The 22,472-nt window shown below is 47.5% G+C and overlaps 3 protein-coding genes across 5 annotated transcripts; 2 read left to right on the top strand and 1 right to left on the bottom strand.

Annotated features, from left to right (window-relative positions):
• The first annotated feature begins 73 nt into the window (after positions 1-73).
• Positions 74-5,341, top strand: lrrc39 (leucine rich repeat containing 39). 2 transcript variants are annotated; one of them, XM_085397979.1, is made up of 9 exons: positions 74-345; positions 635-788; positions 1,339-1,447; positions 1,522-1,678; positions 1,761-1,897; positions 1,998-2,143; positions 2,754-2,906; positions 2,981-3,162; positions 5,036-5,341. In XM_085397979.1, the coding sequence occupies exons 2-9, from the start codon at positions 652-654 to the stop codon at positions 5,071-5,073; spliced, it is 1,059 nt and encodes a 352-aa protein (XP_085254105.1). In that variant the 5' UTR covers positions 74-345; positions 635-651; the 3' UTR covers positions 5,074-5,341. The 2 variants fall into 2 exon arrangements, 1 of the variants encoding a protein (XP_085254105.1); XR_014909587.1 differs by having other exon boundaries at positions 79-788; positions 2,981-3,302.
• trmt13 (tRNA methyltransferase 13) lies at positions 4,754-11,210 on the bottom strand. Its single transcript, XM_085397974.1, has 12 exons — positions 11,024-11,210; positions 10,752-10,945; positions 9,083-9,135; positions 8,914-8,980; positions 8,768-8,827; positions 8,301-8,370; positions 7,774-7,880; positions 7,479-7,664; positions 7,123-7,195; positions 6,980-7,054; positions 6,333-6,684; positions 4,754-5,588 (listed from the first exon to the last, which is right to left on the bottom strand). Exons 2-12 carry the CDS (start codon positions 10,860-10,862, stop codon positions 5,405-5,407), a joined length of 1,338 nt encoding a protein of 445 aa, XP_085254100.1. The 5' UTR covers positions 10,863-10,945; positions 11,024-11,210; the 3' UTR covers positions 4,754-5,404.
• Positions 10,847-22,038, top strand: map1sa (microtubule-associated protein 1Sa). Of its 2 annotated transcripts, XM_085397972.1 has the most exons (8): positions 10,847-10,978; positions 11,374-11,588; positions 12,653-12,754; positions 15,165-15,247; positions 15,427-15,567; positions 15,656-18,821; positions 19,017-19,240; positions 19,317-22,038. In XM_085397972.1, exons 2-8 carry the CDS (start codon positions 11,435-11,437, stop codon positions 19,470-19,472), a joined length of 4,026 nt encoding a protein of 1,341 aa, XP_085254098.1. In that variant the 5' UTR covers positions 10,847-10,978; positions 11,374-11,434; the 3' UTR covers positions 19,473-22,038. The 2 variants fall into 2 exon arrangements, with proteins under 2 accessions (XP_085254098.1, XP_085254096.1); XM_085397970.1 differs by lacking the exon at positions 10,847-10,978 and having other exon boundaries at positions 11,269-11,588.
• Positions 22,039-22,472: the final 434 nt, after the last annotated feature.

Here is a 22,472-nt window from a genome sequence, read left to right as displayed (position 1 = left end):
ACACGACTCGCTCTGTGTGTGTGTGTGTGTGTGTGTGTGCGTGCGTGCGTGCGTGCGCGCGCGCGCGCGCGAGAGAGCCTATGTTGGGGAAAGGGGGTGGGGGGTAACCCTCAGTAACCTGCAGCTCTGGTCCCGATCAGCTGATGGTATTTTTAGTGTGGGTCTCTCAGATGCAGTAACAGCCGGTCATATGACCGCATGTCTGTAATCTGTCATGTGATGTGTCACCTGAAGGCTATAATTATCGAGGAGAGCCGAGGTCAGATTTCAGCAGACAGGACGCAGCATGGAGGAGAGCTGCAGCTCGGCCACAAGGTGACGAGTAATATCCGTGTACTACAGCAGGTAATACTTCATATAATGCTACAGTACTAATACTGCTGTTTGTACTGGTACTGCTCCTACTGCAGGACTGAAACTTCTCTGCTTCAGTAGCTGGAAACTGTCTCTGGTTGTTTTTGATGTTTGAGCAGAGTGAATTTGATGGGTTTTTAATTAATGGTCAGTAAATTGATCTGAAACATGATTTCTGCTGGAGATCAATAATCAGTGTCACAAGATGGTCAGCGTGGGGATGGGCTACAGCTCAGATAGGTTATCCTACATGTCCACCTGTGTGCTGTAACATCACAAGGCTGACAGGAAGTGGTGATGATGGTGGGCGTGGTGGTAGCATGCAGCTCGGTGAGCTCCATCAAAGCACTGTGGGAGACCAGGATCAGGAGGAGGAGGGAGGAGCATGAGGAGGAGCACAAGAGGAGGACCACGAGGGGCGGGGCCACAGGCAGGTCAGACCACACCCAGTCACTTGAGCACACTTTCTGTTGGTATACAGTGCTTGCTGGTCAAAGTGGGGATCTCCAAAAACTGCTCTATGAACCTTATAAAAATTACCCATAATCCTTTGAACTGGTTCATCTTCAGTGTTGGGACCTCTAGTCCCACCCACTTCCTGTTTCTCTCGCAGTGTTTCTACCATAGAGTAAATGAAAATTTGGTGAACCTGAAAAAAGATGAGTCAGTTTCAGAGGGGGGATGAACCCAGTGGTTATGTCCATCTCTTACATACAGTCTTGTCTGAAAGCAGCCATGTTGAATCTCTGCATCAGTCAAACTGTATCAGGACAGAATGTTTCAGCCAGTCAAGGAGAAGACTGGGGGAAACAAATTATTTAAAACAAAAAAGTGTAAAAAATAAAGTCATAAAGATCAAACACATTAAAGACAAAAACATGACGAGAAAATAAAACGAAATAATAAAGTTTGGAAAAAAAGGTAACTGAAGTGATGTCCCAAGTCAGACCGAAGAGGTTTCATCACTTGGTGATTTTGGTCCAGACTTGGAGTCGGGCTTTGGGAAGACCGAGCGGCGCTGGCCCGGCTAAAGCAGAAGCTGGAGACTGAGGACGGCCGGCTGGTCCTCCGGATCGAGCAGGAGGAGTGGAAGGTAATGCCCCCCTCGCAGGAAGCACACTGAACTGTCACTTCAGCGCATTGTGAGCTCGCTGCTCTGGTTTCCAGGTTCTGCCAGGCTGCCTGATCCAGCTCAGTCAGGTCCAGGAGTGGCAGATCCACCGGACCGGACTACTGAAGATCCCTCACTTCATCTCTAGCTTCCAGAACCTTCTGGTGCTCGATCTGTCCCGGAACGGAGTCGCTGAGATCCCCAAACAGATCGGTGAGCTCACCTCGATTTAATCTGCCTGTGAGCCACGTTTTCTGGTTCTGTGTGCTGTGACCTCACCTGGTTTTGGTCTCAGGAAAGCTGACCCGGCTCAGAGAGCTGCTGCTGAGCTACAACAGAATCCCGTTTGTCCCGGCAGAGCTGAGCGGGTGTGAGAGCCTGGAGAGGCTGGAGCTGGCAATGAACCGGGACCTAAATGAGCTACCAGACCAGGTGAGTGCCTGAACCTATGCCTCGTTACCGTACACCTGAAAAGTAAGGCCTGGTTCTGGTCCAGTCTGAGCTCAGGTGTGCTTCTCTCTCTGACCTTCAGCTCGGGACGCTGTCGCGGCTGCAGCATGTTGATCTTTCCATGAACGACTTCAGCTGCCTGCCTGCTTGCCTGCTCGCCCTGCCGGCGCTCGAGTGGCTCGACATGGGAGGAAACTGCCTGCATCACTTACCTGAAGACATACACAGGTAGGAGCTGGGACATGGCCTAAGCTCCATGTTGAGTCTGTGTTTCCACAGGCACTGCTAGTTTAGAGACTTATTCCTCATGAAGAACGAAAAACAAGACAGAACATCTTCAACCGGTCTTTTACTCGCTAACGAGGAAAGGCTTGGTCAGAACCAGGGTGTGAAGCTAAATGCTCCTCACCTGTCTCCAGACCAACTCCTTCAAAGAGCAGCTCTCCTCGCAGCTATTTATTGACAAACTGTTACAATATACATCACAGCACAAGCACCTCCCACCGTAAAACCCCCCAATGGTTCTAACAGACAAGGCACTGTGTGTATGTGTGTGCACGTGTAAGCACTTGTGCAAGAACTTGTGACCTCCTGCTCACCAAAAGGATCATAAAAGCAGAAAGCTTACCAAACATCAAACAGAACCTTCAGATACGATGTATCTACAATAAAACCCACGTCAGCCTCCCCCCAGCACCAAATTGGCTGGAGAGGTGGTCAGACAAAGGAATGTCTTTGATCCTATAGTTTAAACTAAGACTTTAGAAATTTTACAAAATTTGACTTAACACTCAACCGCCTTTCTGTCAACAGCCAGTGATCATGTGTTTTTCCTCAGAATGGAGGTGCTACACACTCTGTGGCTGCAGAGGAACGAGCTGGAGAAGCTTCCGGAGAACATCGCCAGAATGAGGAGCCTGGACACGCTGGTGCTCAGCAGCAACAGGCTGAGAGACATTCCACCGCTCATGGAGGGCATGTCCAGCCTCAGGTGAGTCTGGCCATCCTCACGCACCTGCCCTCCGTCTGTCTGGCATCACTCACTTCTTCGCTTCCTCGGAGCAGGTTTGTGAACTTCCGGGATAACCCCCTGACTCTGGACGTGACGCTGCCGAGCAGGAAGGCGGTGGCTGAGGAGGAAGAGGAGGAAGATGACAGGGAGATGTTCGGGAAAGAGTTCATGCTCATGTACATCCAGGAGGCCCGAAAGAGAGCGTACGCCGTGCTCAACGTGCACTGCGTCAACCGTTAGTACTGAGCATGCTCACTGACCTGCGTGCGCTAACACGCTAACCTGTGTGTGTGCCAAACATCTCATGGGGGCAGTGACCCTCGACGACGTCAACAAACAGGAAGCTAAACCCCAACTGACCCCCTCTGACCTCAGGTTATTAAAGAGTGATGTCAACAATAACCACTGCGTTGTTCCTAGCATTCGGCACCATTTCAGGGTGAGAACGGGGAAAAAAGTCACACTTCAGCATTTCACGTGAACAACAGCTACTTAATACTAGAATAATACACTGGACTAGCTCAGGATATGCACTTCCTGTTCCAGAAGTGGGGTTTATAAGCGTTGTAAATGTGGCGTCACTTTTGTATTTACATTTTCTAAGAGCTGAAATGTTCCTGCTTACTCTGTAAATCTGTTTGAAGAAGTGTTGGAATGATCAAGTCATTCCACTTCACGTTTTTATGATTAAAAAGGAAGTTGAATTAAATTTGACCTGTTTTTTTAATTAAATTTACTCACTTCAGTTAACCATAAACATACATAGAAAAAAATTTATTTAGTTCACTGTGAAAAAACAGAGAACCCTGCCCTGTACACAACCAATGAGAACCTCGCCCCATACCCAACAGAGTTTCATTAGATCGATCAGATCAGATGGTGAATTAAGGTGTTTACCATCCTTAATTCACCATTTAAAAAAAATACATCTAAAAGAGCTTTAGAAGCTGGATGTATAAACCTGAATTTAAATTTTATGGATTTATGAAGTGACTCTCTCACAGTGTCTGCAGGTTAAACTGAAGGTGCTCACCAGTATCAGCTTTTGGGTTTGATACCAACAGCACACGTATAACTTTAAATTTACATAGCTATTTGGGGCAGCATGGGGGCACGGTGGTTAGCACTGTTCCTTGCGTGGGTTCTCTCCGGGAACTCTGGCTTCCTCTCACAGTACAAAGACATGCAGTTAGTGGGGTTAAGTTAATTGGAAACTGCCCATAGGTGTGAATGAATGTGAACAGTTGTTCGTCTCTGTGTTAGCCCTGCGACAGACTGACCACCTGTCCAGGCCATACCCTGTCTCTCGCCTTATGTTAGCTGGAATAGGCTCCAACCCCCTCACAACCCTGAAAAGGATAAAAGGATGGCTGGATAAATATTTGATGATAAATTCATATTTTCCTAGTTTTACATTAGTTGTATCACTGCACAGCTGCAAAACCCAACCAGCCACTAAGCTTATTATTTCTACCCTTTACATTTTTATATAAATTATATATAAAGCACAACATAAAAAAAATGTCAGTTCATTTTGAATTTATCATAATTAACATTTAGTTTTGAATAGTTTTGTTGCTGCCTGACATGTTTAGAATATAAAGAATGTTTTAGAGATTGCAGCCCACAACTCATGCTTTCATTAAAACTATGCATAACCTTTTACTGTGAGAAAAATTAACAAGCAGGACATTTCATGCTTAAATCAGCCATTATTACTCACGTGTAGACCACACCAAGGTTTTTCAACATGTTTACACTGTAATTGAGGGAAACTGTCCCAGAGGACCAATCAGGGGACCCTTTCAGAGGGATCTCCATAACAATTCAGGGACACGACACAAAGACTTTAATCATTAAAAGTGTTTTCATACAAAAATGTGGTGTAGAATATTCTAAGTTGGGCTTGTCTGGATTTCAAGAACTCAGATCACTGACTCAGTTTAGGCTAAAATAATGGAGGCATACAGAATATTTGGCCCGTGTTTATATCAAACCCTCATTTCTGTCTTTGGGGCGGAAATGGCACCGTATACGAGGAACAACCCGACATCATTTGAATGTTTTGTTGGTTTCAGCTGACACGATTTTCTCTTTGAATGTTTCAGAGTCCGATGGTGAGTCCAATGACGAATCCTCAGCATGAAATACGGCCCCATGTCTTTTTTCTTCTTCTGAGCTTCTCCCTCTTGAAGACACTTCCACAAAGCCACACTTGTGTTTTTATTTTGAAAGACTTTAAGTGGACAAGCAGGACGAGTCAAACTCCAGAAGTTTTCCAGCTATAGAATAATATATGATTGTGCCATGTGACAGGCAGATTTTAGTGAGCATGCTCAGTGTCGCTTGTTGGAAGACTGCAAACGTTTTATGTACATGAGGAAAAAAACACTTTAATATAAACAGAAAACACCTGAGCATGTTCAGTCTGACTTCCTGTAACTTAAAACTCAAAATTGCAGCTTACAATCAAACAATCAGGAGGAGTGGGGGGTGAGGGGTACAGCGGTCAGCAGGACGTTCTCCAGCGTGATATCACTGCTGATGTAACGAGTCAGTTTGCTGCTGAATCCTTTCATCTGCAGGAAGTGACACCTGCCGTGGTCGATCAGCTGTTTGCATAGACGGCCGAGCTGCTCACGTTCAGAAGCCGACAGAAACCTGTCACGCACAGACGTGCACACACAGACACACAAACAGTGTGTTAGTTCAGTGTAAACATGCAGACAGTCCTGATTATTATACACTAGGAACATTAAACTCTAGCCCCTCCTTCTCCTCCTGTAGACCCTCCTTTTCTTCCTGTAGGCCCGCCATCTCATCCTATAGCCCCTCCTTCTCTTCCTGTAGACCCTCCTGCTCCGAAGCTTGATTTTCATGTTCATCACTTGTTCACTGATGAGATCAGAGTATGTGCAGTGTCAGTCCTCCGTGTTTAGCCTGTGTGACACGCTGACATCAGCTCGTCACAGACCTTACACTGAATAGAGCTAATAAATATTTAGAAAAAGGATTTCCAGCTGCTTCATGAATCTATGGATCACATGTGTGAACTGAAATAAATCCACTCTCCTGTCCTTCACTTTGTCTCTGCAGCTGATTCTGAACATAAAACACTGACATGCTGCTGACTTGTGCTGATAGGTTGGTTAAACCTCCTTAAAGCCCAGCACAAGCTGCTCGATGTGGTGTTTGAAGGTGCTGATGTGAATCAGTAAAGAGGGATTATTCTTAACTGTGGATCATGCAAAGCTGCTCTAAAATAAAACCAGAGGAACGAAGACTTCTACAAATCTTCATTGAGTAAATCTGATTTTTTTTTCTGAACTACAGAAACTTTCTACTTCGGGCTGGGTCCATACAGCCATCGGTGACAGGTTTCAGGGGCAGAGGTCAAATATTTACCCATTCACAGCGTCTGTCTCTTCTGCTGGTTCGTGCTCTTCGCCATCTCCTCTCTGATTGGTCGGTCTGAGTCCACACGTGGCCCAACTGGACATCCGACAGAAAGCAGAGAACTCCCGCGCCCCGAGTCCTCTCTGCAGAAAGAACTGCTGCCCGACGTAGTGACGCCAATCACAGCGATGGTGGCAGCACAGTGCCACTGTCAGGCCCAGCACTGGGCCAGGACCACAACCTGTTGGTGCTGATCCAAGACCCCCTCCTGACCTTGGCTCTGATGGTCTGAGGCGTTTATGGGGCGGTTCTTCTTCCTCCGACTGTCCTGCAGTTTCCAGCAAACAGCGCAGAGCCAGATCTGAGAACGGAACCAGAATATGATGAGACTAGACAAGTACTACAGAAATGCTAGTTTCCAGGTGGATGTTGGTGTACTTCAGCTGAAGTTCTGAGAAAAACATAAACTGATCTCCAGGTTTTGCCCTGCCAGGTAAAACCAAACCCATCATGCTTCAGCACAGGTGGAGGTGTACTGCCATCAGAGAGCAGGATGGAGCTTGCAGGAACCAGCGTAGAGCAGCAGTTACTGTGGAATTATGAGCCGGATGTTGCTTACCACCAATCAGAGCTGACAGTTTTTTGGCTGTTCTCACCTGTCGCCGCTCCACACAGGTGTTTACCAACTCCGACCAGAGGCAGTTTCTTCTCGCAGAGCAGAGGGACTTTACCTGAAAGCATCACAGAAACAGGTCAGGAGAGGTCAGAGCACCACAGTGTCCATATGTTCCTGTCTTACTTAGATCCAGATGCTGAATGTCCACCTGCAGCCTCTCAAACTGAACTCCAGCATCCTGATGTTTCCCGTCCACCTGCAACAGAACGCACCTGTTTCACCTATCAATCAATCAAACTGATCAGCTGCTTTCAGTCTTGATCACAGTCTCTACATAAAAGATGAACACACCATCAGTGTGTGAGGTGTGAATCGGAGGAACGCCGACATGCGACAGCGACGCTTCCACTTTTATTTTAAAGCCAGAAATGAAAATATGGAAAGCAGCAGGTGAGCAGGCGGGGTTCTGAAGGTACTTGGGTTGTCGGGGGTTTGGGTTTGAGTTTAGGGTGAAGTGGATTTCAGAATCAGGGCTGTACCTTGAACCGGGTGCTGCAGCGCTCCACCAGCAGCAGCTGCAGGTCTTCACAGGTCTTCAGATGCTCGCAAGTCTTCAGGGCCTCGTGGATCCAGTGGGACAGCTTCCCTCGACCCGCTCCGAACTCCACAAAGCACCGCCCCCTTCCCAGCAGCCCCAGCTCCTCCATGTGACCTAAGATGGAAGACTGAGCACACCCGGCAGGTCAGACGGAGATTAGTTTTACTTTTCAGTTTAATTCTTCAGCATGGAAATGAGATGAATACACAGACTAATGGTGCTGTCACCTAGTCTACCTGCTGCTTCAGGTGTTTGTGGGCGGAGTCTCCATTCTTTGGGTTGTGGAGCTCGTCGTGGAGGGCGGGGTGAGACTGGACGCTGTCCTCTAGATCGCACTGCAGTCCTACAACAACAGCAGGGACACCAGGAGAACATCCGCGGATTTACAAAATGTCCAAAAACTTTATGAGTCACACTTAACCCTAACCCAAATTAAACCCGAACTAAACATGACCTGAACCAAAACTAAAACTGACCTAAATTCAAACTAAACCTTAACCTGAAACTAAACCAAAACGAGACCTAACCCCAAATAAATCAAAACTAAAGCTGATCTGAACCCAAATTAAAGCTGACTTAACCCTGACCTAAACTTAATTTACACCCAGTTTAAATATAAACTGAATCTAATCCCAATCCTAACCTACTCAGTGAAAAGACTGTCAGTTTTGTGATGTTTTGTGTCACATCAGCCAAACTGAAGCAGTCGTGTGAGATTGTGAGTACTTCAGCCATCACTGATCACCGGATCTCAGCAGCTCACCTTTGAACGCTGTCTTCAGTTTATCCACCAGAGTTTCCAACTCAGTCCTGCTGAGCTCAGACAGACTCACCTGTAACACATCACCATTATGATGTCACTAACATGATGTCACCATCACTGTCATCAGTGGTTATTATAGTATTTACTGTGCTGGTTTGTGCGTAATGAAGAAGTGTGTGATTGTGTGTGTAGACGCTGCTGTCCATTCTCGGTGCTTCCTCTGCTGTGAAACAAACTGTTTCCTGACAGTGTGTGTGTGTGAATCGAGCTGCTGTTGGTCTTTAGAGATCAGTGAATGTCTGCCTGGATGAGGCACTGTGAATCAAAGCGTCTGCAGATGTTTTACTTTACCAGTTCTTCTTTGATCAATCAGCATTCGACCACAAAACACCAACATAAAACCACGAATCAGCTTTCTGTAAGCTGAGACTCCGTGTTAAATAGCCACGGGGCAGGTGAGTCGTTACCTGTCGAAGCGTCTCATCTCCATCAGCTGATCCAGCGTTGATGTTTTGGACAAAGTAAACCTGCAGGAGATCAAACGTTCATCTCTGTGGAAACACTTGGATAAACACGCAATCGCTGATCAACTGATGGATCAATAGCGTCTCACCGGTTTGGCTTTCTCTCTGGAGTTGCATTTCTTCAAGTGTTTCTGGAGTTTGTCTTCACTCACGGTGCTGAAACACATAAACAAGCAGAGTAGGATCAATAGCTACCAGTGATGAGCTTCCTGTCAGCCGATCAATGACCTGATTGATGACTGATGTGTTGTCACTCACTGTTTGGGGTCCAGAGGACAGACGATCCTCCTGCTGCCACCCCCGTCCTCCTCCTGGAAACAGGAAACACATCACAGGCTCATGACATCACAGCTGATCGACATCATTGATCTTCTCAAACTCGCTGATATCTGCAGCACGGGTCAGTCTGCCTGCTCAGATGTGAGCTCAGACCACCCCACTGATTTCTGAAATCTGGATGAACTCGTCATCGCTTCATGTATACTCGTAGCTTTCCACGGTGAGTTTTTTTCAGGACGTTGTCCGGTGTGTCCATGGCAAGTTCGGATCTGGAAAAATTAAGAAAAAATTACGACTTCTTCTTCATCACTTCTATTGTTGCAGGATAGGATCAAAGTCTTCTCCGTGGTATCGACCATTGTATTCTAGTACGGTGGCAAGCCCAGTGCCAAATCCCCACAAAGACATCTGCAGCAGTGAGTCCAGAGCGCAGACTGACCCGTGCTGTTAAACCTCATACAGAACCCCATTACCTCACAATCACGAGCACTGAGCCTGCAAATAAATGAATGCATCAGATTTCTTCATGCAGCTTCAAATGAACCAACTCTAGCAGCTACAAACGGCTCACCTGCACTGAGCCACCGCAGACTCTTCAGGCATAACCTTGTGATCATCATCATGCCATTGCAAGCTATATGATTCCTATGGTATGTCCACACGTGTGCCGTATATACAGGTGTACAGTATAGTCTGAATAAAGAGATCTTCATTCTGTGTGTGCATGCATTACATTAATGTAGTGCACACCTCATCATGATCTGTGGTTTGATCTGTAATAAGATATCCGACTTCATTCCAGACAGTGAGATATTAAGACTATATTGTAATCACTCCCCCGTCCAAATCCTTGAATTCAGGTGTTCCATCACTACCATGTCCACGGGTGTATAAAATCAGCATCTGGGCATGGAGACTGCTTCTATACACATTTGCAAAGAATGGCTCGCTCTCGGGAGCTGAGTGAGCTCCAGCGTCGTGCTGTGATAGGACGCTAGAAGTGTCTTTGCGATATCCACAGCCAGTTGTTAGTGGGATTATAACCAAGTGGAAACGACTGGGAACGACAACAACTCAGCCATGAAGTGGTCGGCCATGCAAATCACAGACCGGACTCAGAGGATGCTGAGGATCATGGTGCACAGAGTTCACAGACTTTCTGCAGAGTCAACCTTTACAGACGTCCAAACTTCACGTGGCCTTCAGATTATCTTAAGAACAATGCGTGGAATGGGTTTCCATGGCAACCAGCTGCATCCAAGCCTTACATCACCAAACAAATAGCAAAGCATGTGCCACTGGACTCTAGAGCCATGGAGACGTGTTCTCTGGAGTGACCAATCACGCGTCTCCGATGGATGAGAGTAGGTTTGTGGTTGCCAGGACAACGGTACTTGTCTGACTTCACTGTACCAAGCGTAAAGTTTGGGGGAGGGGGTTTTAGAGTGTGGGGTGTTTTCCAGGAGTCGGGTTCCACCCCTTAGTTCCAGTGAAAGGAACTCATCATGCTTCAGCAGACCGACACACTTTGGACACTTTCATCTTTGCGACTTTGTGGGCATACTTTGGGGATGGCCCCTTCTTGTTCCTGACCGGTCCACCTGGAGCCAGATCACACCTGAGCAAGTGACTGTATCCGTGAACTCACCATGGTCGCGTGCTCCCCGCAGTACTTTCTGCCTTTTCCCGCCACCATCTTACAGAAACGCTTCTTCTTCTGCACGAAGAAACAGCAGCGGCTGGGCTCCGGGGCCGCCATGTTGTAGGACACGAAAGCAGCTGCCTTCAGGGGCCCGATGGAGTGTGGGAAATACCACCGAAGAAGGAACACCACGTGGTTTACTGCGTAAAAACATGACGGCTGTCTAATAGATGGTATTTTTTTTATAAATCACTGAAATGATTTTACTGTAGTTTTACCTGTATGGTTCGCGATCCCGTTTGGGTTTCTCAGGGTCAACTTAAAGAACAATTTAAAATTACCAATCTGATGATCCAGCTCTTAAAAGTTTTTTTCACTAAAGTCGAAAGTTAATTTTAATCCGCAGAAACGTGTCCTTATACTTTAAGAGTTTACTTTTCTGAGCAGGCTTCAGTTTGGTGAAGACTATTCGACGTTTTGATCTTTATTCTTTGGTTTACGAAACTATAAAACTCGTTTTTCCCGAGCTGCCCCTGAAAACAGCTCTGACTTCTGATTGGACAGCTACATGGCTGTCCATTCTCTTTGGCCGACTGATGTGCCATTTAAATCATTATCCCGCCTCTAGCAGCGGCGGGGTGGGGCTGTGGCTGAGGATGCTGTGACGTTAGCGGTGGACAGTCCATGCCATGATGGCGGCGGAGCGGGGCGGCGGTCCCGGCTCTCCTCCCGGCTCTCCTGCCGGCGCCTCCCGGACTGCGGCGGATCACTCGGTCCTAGTGGTGGTGGGAACGCTGCGACCCGCGGAGCTGCTGGAGCGGGTACTGCAGCAAATAGAAACAGGTGAGTTCTGGAAGTTCAGGAGAATAGAGCTGCGGGGCCGGAGGTCCCCACAGCCCTTCACAATAAAAGTCCGGGAGGCTGCTGTTGTTAGAATGAGCTGTGCCCGGTCCGAAGTTTTAGAGACTTTATCGCTTTGAAGCTGATGCAGAGAAACTTTGAACATAATTGTAAAGAGTAACTAGCACCTCGTTTTATTTGACATTTATGAAACCTTTTCCGGTTCGGGTGCAGCTGTTTAACGAGTCCAGTGTGCAGGTTTCTTTTTCGGGTCACTTTAGAGACTCTCAGAAACTGAGACTGATTCACACTGAGCTCTGTGACGAGGTCTAAGCTTTTTATTTCCGGATTTTATCCGAAAAAATAAAATGCATACTACTGAGTCATTATTTTATTTTTTGAAAATGCGTCTCGCCGGAAGTGGGCAATTGTGTTTCTTAATTTTCCGGACTTTCTGTAAAAGTAGGTTCACAGAAAACGAACAGAGCAACTATCAGGAGGACAATTTGATATCTGTTCAATATGATTAATGCGATCTCTGATTCATCTGAAAGAGTTTTGAGTTCTGAAACACGCTGAGCTGATTCACTGTCTAACCTTTAGACTGATCACAGTCCACACACACACACTTGTCTCTCAGCCTGTTTATTACAGCTGTTTTATGATGAGTGTGCGTGTACAAACTCACTCTCTGTCCACTCGCACAAAAAGAGGAAGTTGTGTTACTAAATATCACTGACTTCCTGTTTGCAGTAGAAATGGTCTATCTGACAGTGATGTGCGGCTGATATCTGAGGTTTCACAGCCATAGCACGCCAACAACAAGCTGTATATGAAAGATGTAACCTCGGTGATTTCACCCACTGCTTCGTGGACTCTGTACAGACTTAGTTACCTGCTAATTAGTGATAGCCAATCAAAATCCTTTAATAGCCCTTATTAACTTATTAACTGGAGCTCAGATTTCCTGGATGGCCTGTTAGTACAGTAACCTCACAGCAGCCATGTAAGATAATGTCATTAAAATGAAAATGTTCAGCCCTTTTTTGTTTCTTATTAATGTCCAGGTGTGCGCTGCTGGGCGGTGGATCTGGACGTCTCCGTTCTGGATCAACAGCTGAAGCTCTTTGTGTCGAGACATTCAGCCTTCCTGTCAGAAGAAGTGCGAGGTAAGCCTGTATTGGGATTGATTGGAGGAAAGAGGAGTGGTCAGACACTCGGGGTGGATTTGTACCCGGGCCTCTTAAGCCAGTACCCTGTGGACCTCCATGTTTGATGTGTTCTCTGATGCTGAGCCTGGCGGCCTCGGAGGATTTTAAAATGCATGAAATGCTTTCGATCAGCAGAGGAAAGTCCCGCTGATGCCTTTATCAATAGCATCATTAATTTCTGTTCAGCAGGATGATGGCACACTGTGATGGGGTGTTTTAGATCAAATGAAAAGCAGTTTTGTCCTGTGACTTGTGCTCATGGCCACAAGCTGATGGCGTGAGGCAGCGCTTCTGTTTTTTTGTAAACAGGACCTCAGACTGAGGTGGCAAGGACAGCTTTACAGAAACTGTCAGCAGCTCAGGACTCTGCAGGAGGCGTGAAGAACCGCGAGTCCTCAAACACGGCCGCTTGTGTCACATGACCTGGAGTCTGAAAGAAAATCACAAGGACTTTTAGATGTGTGCAGGATTGTGAGGGTGACCAAACGGATGAAGGTTCGCACAAGTGTCAGACTGTGTGTGTGTGTTCCCTGAACCTCTGAAAGAAACCGTACTTCATGTTTTCGTTCCCTTTTAGCTGAAACGTTAAAGTGGGAAAACCTCACCGTCAGCTCACAGGAAGCTCTGTAACGGGACAGTGATCAGACATTAGCTGCTGAGTTTAAATTATTAATGTTCGGGGTGGGATGTGGGTCCATCTCAGGTCATAACAGTTTAAAAACACCTGACCGTCTCAGTCTGAGCGATGCAGTTTCACGTGCAGCAGTTGCCAATTTCCTCTGCAGACGTTCTTCCAGCTTCATTCACTGAAGGATCCGAGTGGAGTTTTCTTCAGAATGAACAGGTTTCTGTGGATGCTGGTTACAGAATGTTCCACGTGTTTTGTTCTGAAACGATCGAGAACCAGTCACATGTCACCTGTGACTGGGAGATATCCTTGTCACTGACAGGTCCTGCTAACATGGATAAACAAAGATCCATCCATCCATTCTCTTCCTCCTATTCTTTTTTTTGGGTTGCGGGGGCTGGAGCCTATCCCAGATGTCTTAGGGCAAGAGGCAGGGTACACCCTGAACAGGTGGCCAGTCTGTCACAGGGCTAACACATAGACACAGATACGTGGACCTCAGAATCAGTTTGAGATAACCACAGATAGACGGTACTTCTTGTGACCTTACTGATGGGGTATCCAAACTGAGCTTGCCGTCCACTGTGATGCGTGATGCCGAGCTTCCTGACACTCACCGTGACACAGAGATGATGAATATGAAGGCAAGGTGAGGGGCAGCTCTCTGACGGGGAGTCCAGAGCAAAGCGGTGATGGGGAGGTTGAGTGTCGTCAAAATTTGGTGGTCATAATAATGATGAAGAAGATGAACATCATCATCATCATCATCAGTTTTGAGGGTTTAAAGTTGACATTTTATAACGTTGCTGTGTTTTCCTTTAATTTGACCCTCCCAATCTTAACACATGGTCTAAACTGAGGAGTTGAAGGCTCCTCAAATTCTGCTCAGCTCCTCTGAGGCATTTCAGTGCATCTGAAAGACTAACAGCTGATGGCCCAGGTGTTTACCCTCTGCCTCACCTAAGAGGAAAGTTGACCTGGGACAGGTCAGCGACTTAAAGGCAACAACACGGACAGAGGGTAAATCAGACTGTGGCACAGTTGATCCAACAGGACGGAGTGAAGTCATCAGTCTGAGGGGCTTTAAACAGAGACAGATAATTGGTTGTTCCATCCAAACACAAACACAGTCAGCTGAGACTCTGCTGAGCCGCCCAAAGACATACAGACGATTGTGGCTCAAAGAGTTGGCAGTTCGTCTTGTAACCAAAAGGTTGCCGGTTCGAGTCCCTCGTTGTGTCCTTGGGCAAGACACTTCACCTACCGCCTACTGGTGATGGCCAGAGGGGCCGATGGTGCGATATGGCAGCCTCGCTTCTGTCAGTCTGCCCCAGGGCAGCTGTGGCTACAACTGTAGCTTGCCTCCACCAGTGTATGAATGTGAGAGTGAATGAATAGTGGAATTGTACAGCGCTTTGAGGGCCCCGAAAAATGCTATATAAATGCAATCCATTATTATTATTATTATTATTATTATTATTATTATTATACGTGCGCACACACACGCACCCAGACAGACAGACACGCATGCACACAGATGATGAGCTTTAGTTTCAATGGATGTATTTTCAGTGGAACCTGGCAGGCAGTGTGGTGGGTGGATGTGGTCTTGAGCGATGTCCCGCCAATGAATGAGCAGCTGCAGCACTCATGGAGAGAACAGGAGAGTGAGCAGGAATGAGGGCAAACCTGAGGGAAGATCTCCCCCTGACACTCGTTTGTCCTGTTTGTGTGTTTCAGGTCAGCGGACTCTCCAGCACAGCGGGGACGTCCTGGACACGCAAGTCGTGGTGAATCCAGGCTCAGAGTTTGTTTCCTCAGAGGTGAGTCAGACGTGAACCTTTACAGATGTTTTCTCAGCTGTTGGCGGGCTCTCGCGTACACGGAGATCAGCCGATCTCCTGTATATCTGAGAATACTTCCTGGCTCAGTTTGCTAGGTGTGTGTCTGAGTATGTTTTTATTTCCTCTGAGCTGCACCGATGATACATTTCCTGTTTCAGGTGCGGCGGCTTGTCTGCAATCCATCGCGCCGCAAACTGCTGATTCTCGCCGGTCAGTGTGTTGAGGGCAGCGGCGACATTGTACTGCAGAAAGGCTGCTTCTCCCTCAGCAACCTCATCCAGATTTTTTCTGACGAGGAGGTAAGCAAACTGTGTCTTTGTTGGTTTTGTTTACACAGCATGTTTAAGTGCTTGCTGATGTTCGAGTTGCTTGACTCTGTGTCGACAGGTCGGTGAACTGCTGAGCTCGGCAGGCCCAGCGGTGAAGCCTAGCCTCACCCTCAGCTGTCCAGACTCTGGCCTTTGGAAGGAGCCGGCACTGGAGAAACACAATCTGCAAGACTTCATAAACATTCGGATCAACCCTCCCCCAGTCCTGCCCGAGATGGAGGGTTTGCAAGAGTTCGTAGAGTACCTTTTGGAGTCTCTGGAGCCCGAGTCTCCCTTCGACCTACTGGAGCCCCCAAGCACCGTGGGCTTCCTGAAGCTGTCTCGACCTTGCTGCTACATCTTCCCTGGCGGGAGGGGTGACTCTGCCTTCTTCGCTGTTAACGGTTTTAATGTCTTGGTGAACGGCGGCTCTGACTCACGCTCCAGCTTTTGGAAACTGGTTCGACACTTGGACAGGATTGACGCTGTACTGTTGACACACATCGGAGTGGACAATCTGCCGGGCGTGAACAGTCTGCTGCTGAGAAAAGTTTCCGAGCAGGACGACGAGGCTGCCGGATCCCATCCCGAAGAGGACTGGATGAAAAACCTCATCTCCCCTGAGATCGGGGTGGTCTTTCTCAATGTTCCCGACAGGCTGAAGTTCATCCAGGAAGATCCAAGCGAGCTGCGGAGCTGCGATCAGGCAACAGTTGCTCTGCAGCACCTGCAGAGACTGGCGATCAGACCAGAACCCCTGAACCGGCCTAACGGACCTAGCATAGAACCCGTGATCTTGTTCCAAAAGATGGGAGTTGGTCGTCTGGAGCTTTACACTCTGAATCCGGTCAGCGGTAGCAAAGAGCTCGAAGCTTTGATGCAGACTTGGCCAAACAATGGATCGAATGTGAAGGGCTCAGATCTTCCACTGCCGTGCCTTGTTTCCATTTGTGCTTTGTTGGTCTGGCACCCGTCCAGCCCTCAGGAGAAAATCATCCGTGTGCTCTTCCCAGGGTGCACGCCTCAGACCAAAATTCTGGATGGACTTGAGAAACTCAAACATCTGGATTTCCTGAAACTACCAGCAGTGTGTTTGAAGGACCTGGAAACATCCAAAATCGAAAAGCAACCAAAACGAACAGACAGTCGAGAAAGCCTTAAGTCCCAGTCTAAGGACTTCAGACCCAGTAGTGCCTTACAGAAAGACAAACTTGGACGAGTGGATGCCAAAAAACAAGAGATGAAAACCAAGCCTAGGGTAGCAGCTGACTCTGTACCTAAAGACAGAAAGGATGCCGAAGAAAAGCCCAAAACAAAGGAACCAGAGGCTAAATCGAAGCCAGCGAAATCTGCTGAAAAGCTCATTCCAAAGAAAGAGGTTTTAAAAGAAGAGAAGAAGGAAGTGAAGAAGAAAGACAAGAAGGAAGAGAGTGGAGAGAAAAAGAAAGAAGCAACAAAGAAAGAAATCCCAAGTATGAAGCCAAGGAAAGACTTCAAATCTGAACCAAAAAAAGACGTGAAGAGGGACGTGAAGAGCGATGAGAAGAAGGCAGCAAAGCCAGCCATTAAAGAAGTGAAGAAAGCCACAAGTGCAGCTTCAACAGCAAGTGCAGAAATAAGAAAACCGTCTGGGAAGACCAGCACTCTGAAGAAGGATGGGACTCTTCCCAAGAAAGATACTTTGAACAAAGGGACGAAAGGCAAACCGGTGTCAAAGGAGCAGGAGACCCAGAAGGAGGTGGCTCGCTCTAAGGTGTCCACACCTGAGGACATGACGGCTGAATTTGAAAGACTTCGATTGGAAGATGAGAATGGGAATAGTGGTAAAAGTGCAAAGTCCAGGGGGTTGAATCCTGACGAAGTAAAGTCCAACGGGAACCCGACTTCCGCAGTAGAGAGTCCAGAGAAGTTTCGCTGCTCAGAGACTGATCATGATATGGTCACTGCCTCCTCACTGGTCGCTAAAACTCCAAAAGGTGATCTTAGTGTGAACTTTGACCTCACCCAGACCACATATGAGCCAGTGGACAGATCCTTGAAAAATGGACCCGATGTCTGCATGGAGGAAAAGACCCTGGAGCTGGTCTCTCCTGCAGATTCTGCCCCAAACAGTGCTGGACATACCCCTTTCTACCAGTCCCTCGAAGAGGACATTCGTGGCTTGGGCGAGGACAGTGGCCTCGAGGCAAGAGGGTCTAGTCTAGGCTTTGAGGACTACAATCAGGGAAGTTCATGTAGGACCTCTGACCTCAGCTCCCTGCCTGAAGGTCTGGAAAACTCCACATCCTCTCAAGATAAACCGTCCAGCCTTCTGACCCTCAGTCCTTTTAAGGACATCATGCCGGACTCCTCCCCAACCATGACCTCCATGCCGGCTGAGGTTGGCTCACCTCACTCTACAGAGGTTGATGAATCACTTTCAGTGTCTTTAGAGCAGGTTCTGCCCCCCCCTGCTGCCTCCCCCAAAGTCTGCGCCAACGGCCACGTTATTGACTTGGACTCCAGTGCTGGGATAGCCTTGAGGTCTGCCCATAACGGGTGCTGTGGAAACACATCAGAGGACCACATCCATGGGATGTCAGAGGTCATCTCGGATGTTCTTCACGACGTCGACCTCTGCTTGGTTTCCCCATGTGAGTTCCAGCATCCCAGAACCTCGGAGAACCATCAGCAGCACGTGAGCCCCAGCCTCGCCACGGGAACGTCTCCAGATGTCTCTGATAACAACAACCACTCTCAGGATGCGAGCAGCAGCGACCACGCCTCAGCCTACAGTCAGGAGACTCCGCCCACATCAGTAAGCGGCACCCTGCCCACCACCACTGATTCTGATATCCCCCCCAGCACAGAGGACTGTCCTTCCATCACAGCCGACATTGATTCTGAAGATGATTCCAGCGGGTTCTTTCCACCCACCCAACCACAGGAACATCCTACATCACACTTTACCCACAGGGCAGGGCAGCACGACCCACCGCCAGCGCCGGTCAAGGACCTCCCTCCTCTACCGCCGCAGCCTGGAGCCTGTATGGCTGACTCAGAGCCTGACAAGAAGAGCTCAGCCGGAAAGACAAAGAAACCGCTGCAGAGAATGTCGTCAGGGAGCACAGTGGCCCAGAATGGAAGGTCGAAGGTCGGCAGCTCCACAGGGTCCTTAAAGATGGCGTCCAGCCTCGATGCCAAGCCCTCATCCCGGAGTTCACTGGGTGGATCTAGAATCGGAGCTGCAAAACCTCAATCCTCAGGTATGCCTTCAGATTATAACCCACGCAGTGACCTGCTGCATGAAGTCACTGAGGCTTAATCAGGAAATCAAAAAGCATGGCCACTGATTTATTGTGCTTGTCACAAACTGCCTCACTCAGAGTTAAATAAAGATAGCAGATCATAAAACCCTGGTTTATGATCATGGTTCTTTTTGTTTCTTCTTTTGGATCCAGGTTCCAGAGCTTCGGGTTCCTCCGGGTCTGAGGGTTCTGCGGTCTATGTGGATCTGGCCTACCTGCCGTCCGGGACTGCCTCCACCACTGTGGACTTGGACTTCTTCAGGCGCCTCCGCTCCTCATATTACATTGTGAGTGGAGACGACCCGGTGAAGGAGGCGGCGATGAGGAGCATCCTGGATGCACTGCTGGAGGGGAAGAGCAGCTGGCCGGACATCCAGGTTTGTGACACTTTCTTCACCTTCCCATCTGCTCATGAGCTGCTCTGTGATTGGTGTTTCTCCGGGCTTTTCTCAGGTGACGCTGATCCCAACGTTTGATTCGCTGGCGATGCACGAGTGGTACCAGGAGACCCACGACAGGCAGCGGGAGCTGTCAGTCACCGTGCTGGGCAGCAACAGCACCGTCGCCATGCAGGAGGAAACCTTCCCTGCCTGCAAGGTCGAGTTCTGAGGTCGGAGCCCCACCCCCTTCCCCTTTGCCACGGTTGCACCCAGACCAGCGTGATGAGGAGGCTGGCTGTGAGCATGCTCAGTTAGAAACACTTTCTCTCACCTGTGTGACGACATTTTCTCACCTGCTGGATCAGCACCTTCATCTCACCTAAGAGCAAACATTAACACGTAGCATGACAGAAAGTTGAAAAACCGTGTGACAAGTAAACACAATGGCTTGGGCGAGGCACGGAGGTTAAAATGAATCAGTGTTTTATAAAGAAGCGAACGACAAGAAAGATTTTTATCAAAGAAGCGTGACGCTGGCATGATGTGTCTGTTCAGTTAGGTTGTGTCAGTGTCTTATGATTTACTATTCTCTGTTTAGCCCCTCCCCCCACTTGCCTCTTCGTTTTAAGCTTATCTCGAGGTTCTCCTGCAGGGTGGAGGAGACCGTCCCGACAATGACTCGCTGTTGTCAGAGCCGCCAATTAGATTTTTACCTCACAGGAAACACGCTAGGTGGGGTTTATCTCTAAACTCGTGAGCTTACAAACGAAGACATTATAAGACCAAAGGACTAACGAGTCAATCAGACAATCTGCTCTCCTTTTCTGCGAGGTAATCTTCCTGTTTTTGCAAATGGAGTCTTGCACTTGCTCCAGGTAAAGCAGTGAAACCTTGTAAATATAAGAGCTACGTGAACACACTGAAAACTAGGCGATTTAGGGGGCGTGGCATAGGTAAAACGGCGACTGGATCAGCTTATACACTGCGGGGAAAATGAACCGACGCCCCCTCAGTGGAGGCAGTTTTATTGCATTTTAATGCAGGTCGTATAAACACCTGGTCATGTCTCCATCATCTGATCCTGGGCTGTGCAAGTAAATGAGACCATGAGCCTCTCAGAACGACAACAAGTTTGTGATTACTAACGCCATCGTTATCATCGCCATCAGGGTGACTTCACTGTGTCTCTGAGGTGTGCTCGTTAAGCAGTCCGGTGTGATGGTGGATGCGGGTCAGTCAGAGAACATTTGAAGATTCAAGCACGAGATCCAAAGGTTGATTCTGTCAGCGACAAAGAGTGTGAGGCTGTGACAGATATCTGACATAACTTCAACGTTCAGGTGACATCAGTAAGGCTGGTGTCATTAAAGCGCCTAAGGGCGACTGGTGTGATTTGGTGCTATATAAATGAAAATGTATTAACTTAAGCTCCACCTCCTGTTTACCATCGGCATCATCAGGGTAACGAACAGTAATCAAACTCGGGTCACGGACACTGAAGTAAACAAACAGCCTTTTTTTTTTATTGTAGTTGTAAAACCAGCTGTTCACATCTCTGATTGGGTCTGTCTGATGTTAGGATGAGAGTTGGTTAGCTTGTGGATGTGTTCCACTCCGTGACTCGTCTGACCTTTAACCTCAGCGGTGATTTAAGACAGACCTTGTGATGATTACCTGATTATCTCAGTGGGAATGTTCCTGTCCCTCAGTTACAGTAAAGCACACAGAGGTCACAGGACTGTAAGCGTTTGATTAAGTAGTGGTGTTTCGTTCCCGATAATCTTCAGAAGATTGTCAGGGAAACCGGAGATGTAGTGTCTCTGGTTTCCCTGACGACGGTCGTTCAACTTCCTGTCCTGAAGGTTCTGGTCCAGTTGCATTTCCTGCTTTGACCTCAGCACAGATCTTCCCCCGTTCTTCCTTGGTGTGCTTCAAGTACTACACTACCCACTAGCCTCAGAAGCCATGTCTCAATACAGTCTGTGATCAGTTTGACCTTTGACCCCCTCCCTCGGGTGTTTCTCACACCGTGCAGAGAATTGTGGGTCAGACTGCTACCAGCTGATTGGCTGGCCTGCTGCAGTGCACTCTGGGAAGTGTAGTCCTTCGAGAACCAATGGATTTTCTCTCTGACTGATTTTTGAAAGTCAAAACATTTCATCGGTAATTTATTTATTTAATTTAACATTTTTACAAATAAATCTTCAAACGTGACGTTTGGTACGAGCTGCTTGCCGCCCGTCTCTACCCAATCAGCATGGAGCTGATCAACCGTTAAAGGAACAGTCCGCTGTGTTCGTCCCACCCAGAGGAGCGACTGAAGAACAAACAGATGAAGTTAAAATCAAATCCTTCTGATATTTTATCTTTACAGTGAACATTTAGCTTTTAACTTTTATTCGCAAAGCTTTAAATTTATCTTTTTTTTACCCAGGAAATGATTTTCAGCTTTAGTTTGTTTGTTTTCTTCAGATTTTCTTCTTTGTGCCTGCAGACAATTTTTTAATATCCAACCAATCAATGAGCTGGAAATCATGAGAGCTGAAAAAAATGTACTGATAATCTCAGACACACACACACACACACACACACACACACACACACACACACACACACACACACAAATCATTTGTGCATTGAAACACTAACTGCAATGATTGTCTTTCAAAATAAATGTCCCTTTCACACAGTGTATGCAGTGTTTTATTGTGAAAATCAGTGAAATTGATCTGAGTTTAAATCAATCACTGCTGACATTAAACTCAATTAAACTTAAGCCTTCTGTTAAAGAGCAAGGTCTCGTAAAAGTTTGATTGTGTGCCAGTGAGTTCCACTCTGAAGTCATGGTCATTCCTTTATATTCACTTCAGTTTTATTCATTTAGCACCGTTGACTGTAGAAAACTTGTAGAGCTATGAGATGATAAGTTGTGTCTTTTTCATAATAGTGATGTGGTTGTATTTAACGAGTCACTGTAAACCCATCAGCAGATGGACCGGAGCAGCCGGGCTACGAAAAAAGTGTAGGGAGGCGTGTTAACAGTCATGTCCAGTGGGTGAATGATGCTGATGCTCTACCTCAAGTCACAACCGTGCAGACTCGGGCTCCAAAAGTGCAACATGGCAGCTCCTTCAAGCGGGCTTCATTTTTGTACAATGGGAGGAAGTGCAGCCAGGTTCGCCATCTTTTCTATAGTCATTGATTAGCACCAATACACAGCTTCAAGCTG

Source organism: Rhamphochromis longiceps, linkage group LG23 (genome assembly GCF_057381845.1).
Source record: "Rhamphochromis longiceps isolate RC_006_pf linkage group LG23, R_longiceps_female_GT1.1, whole genome shotgun sequence".
In the NCBI taxonomy this organism is placed as follows: Eukaryota; Metazoa; Chordata; class Actinopteri; order Cichliformes; family Cichlidae; genus Rhamphochromis; species Rhamphochromis longiceps.
The sequence above is the reverse complement of the archived record's forward strand: the minus strand, read 5'-3'. Positions and strand labels throughout refer to the sequence as shown.

Coding starts and splice junctions, on each gene's coding strand:
- lrrc39 (XM_085397979.1), top strand. CDS start 652: ATGATGGTGGGCGTGGTGGTAGCATGCAGCTCGGTGAGCTCCATCAAA. Junction 1,448..1,521: donor TCGAGCAGGAGGAGTGGAAG/GTAATGCCCCCC, acceptor TCTGGTTTCCAG/GTTCTGCCAGGCTGCCTGAT. Junction 1,898..1,997: donor TAAATGAGCTACCAGACCAG/GTGAGTGCCTGA, acceptor TCTGACCTTCAG/CTCGGGACGCTGTCGCGGCT.
- map1sa (XM_085397972.1), top strand. CDS start 11,435: ATGATGGCGGCGGAGCGGGGCGGCGGTCCCGGCTCTCCTCCCGGCTCT. Junction 15,248..15,426: donor CAGAGTTTGTTTCCTCAGAG/GTGAGTCAGACG, acceptor TTCCTGTTTCAG/GTGCGGCGGCTTGTCTGCAA. Junction 18,822..19,016: donor TGCAAAACCTCAATCCTCAG/GTATGCCTTCAG, acceptor TTTTGGATCCAG/GTTCCAGAGCTTCGGGTTCC.
- trmt13 (XM_085397974.1), bottom strand. CDS start 10,862: ATGGCGGCCCCGGAGCCCAGCCGCTGCTGTTTCTTCGTGCAGAAGAAG. Junction 7,881..8,300: donor ACTGAAGACAGCGTTCAAAG/GTGAGCTGCTGA, acceptor CTGTTGTTGTAG/GACTGCAGTGCGATCTAGAG. Junction 5,589..6,332: donor GAGACAGACGCTGTGAATGG/GTAAATATTTGA, acceptor TGTGCGTGACAG/GTTTCTGTCGGCTTCTGAAC.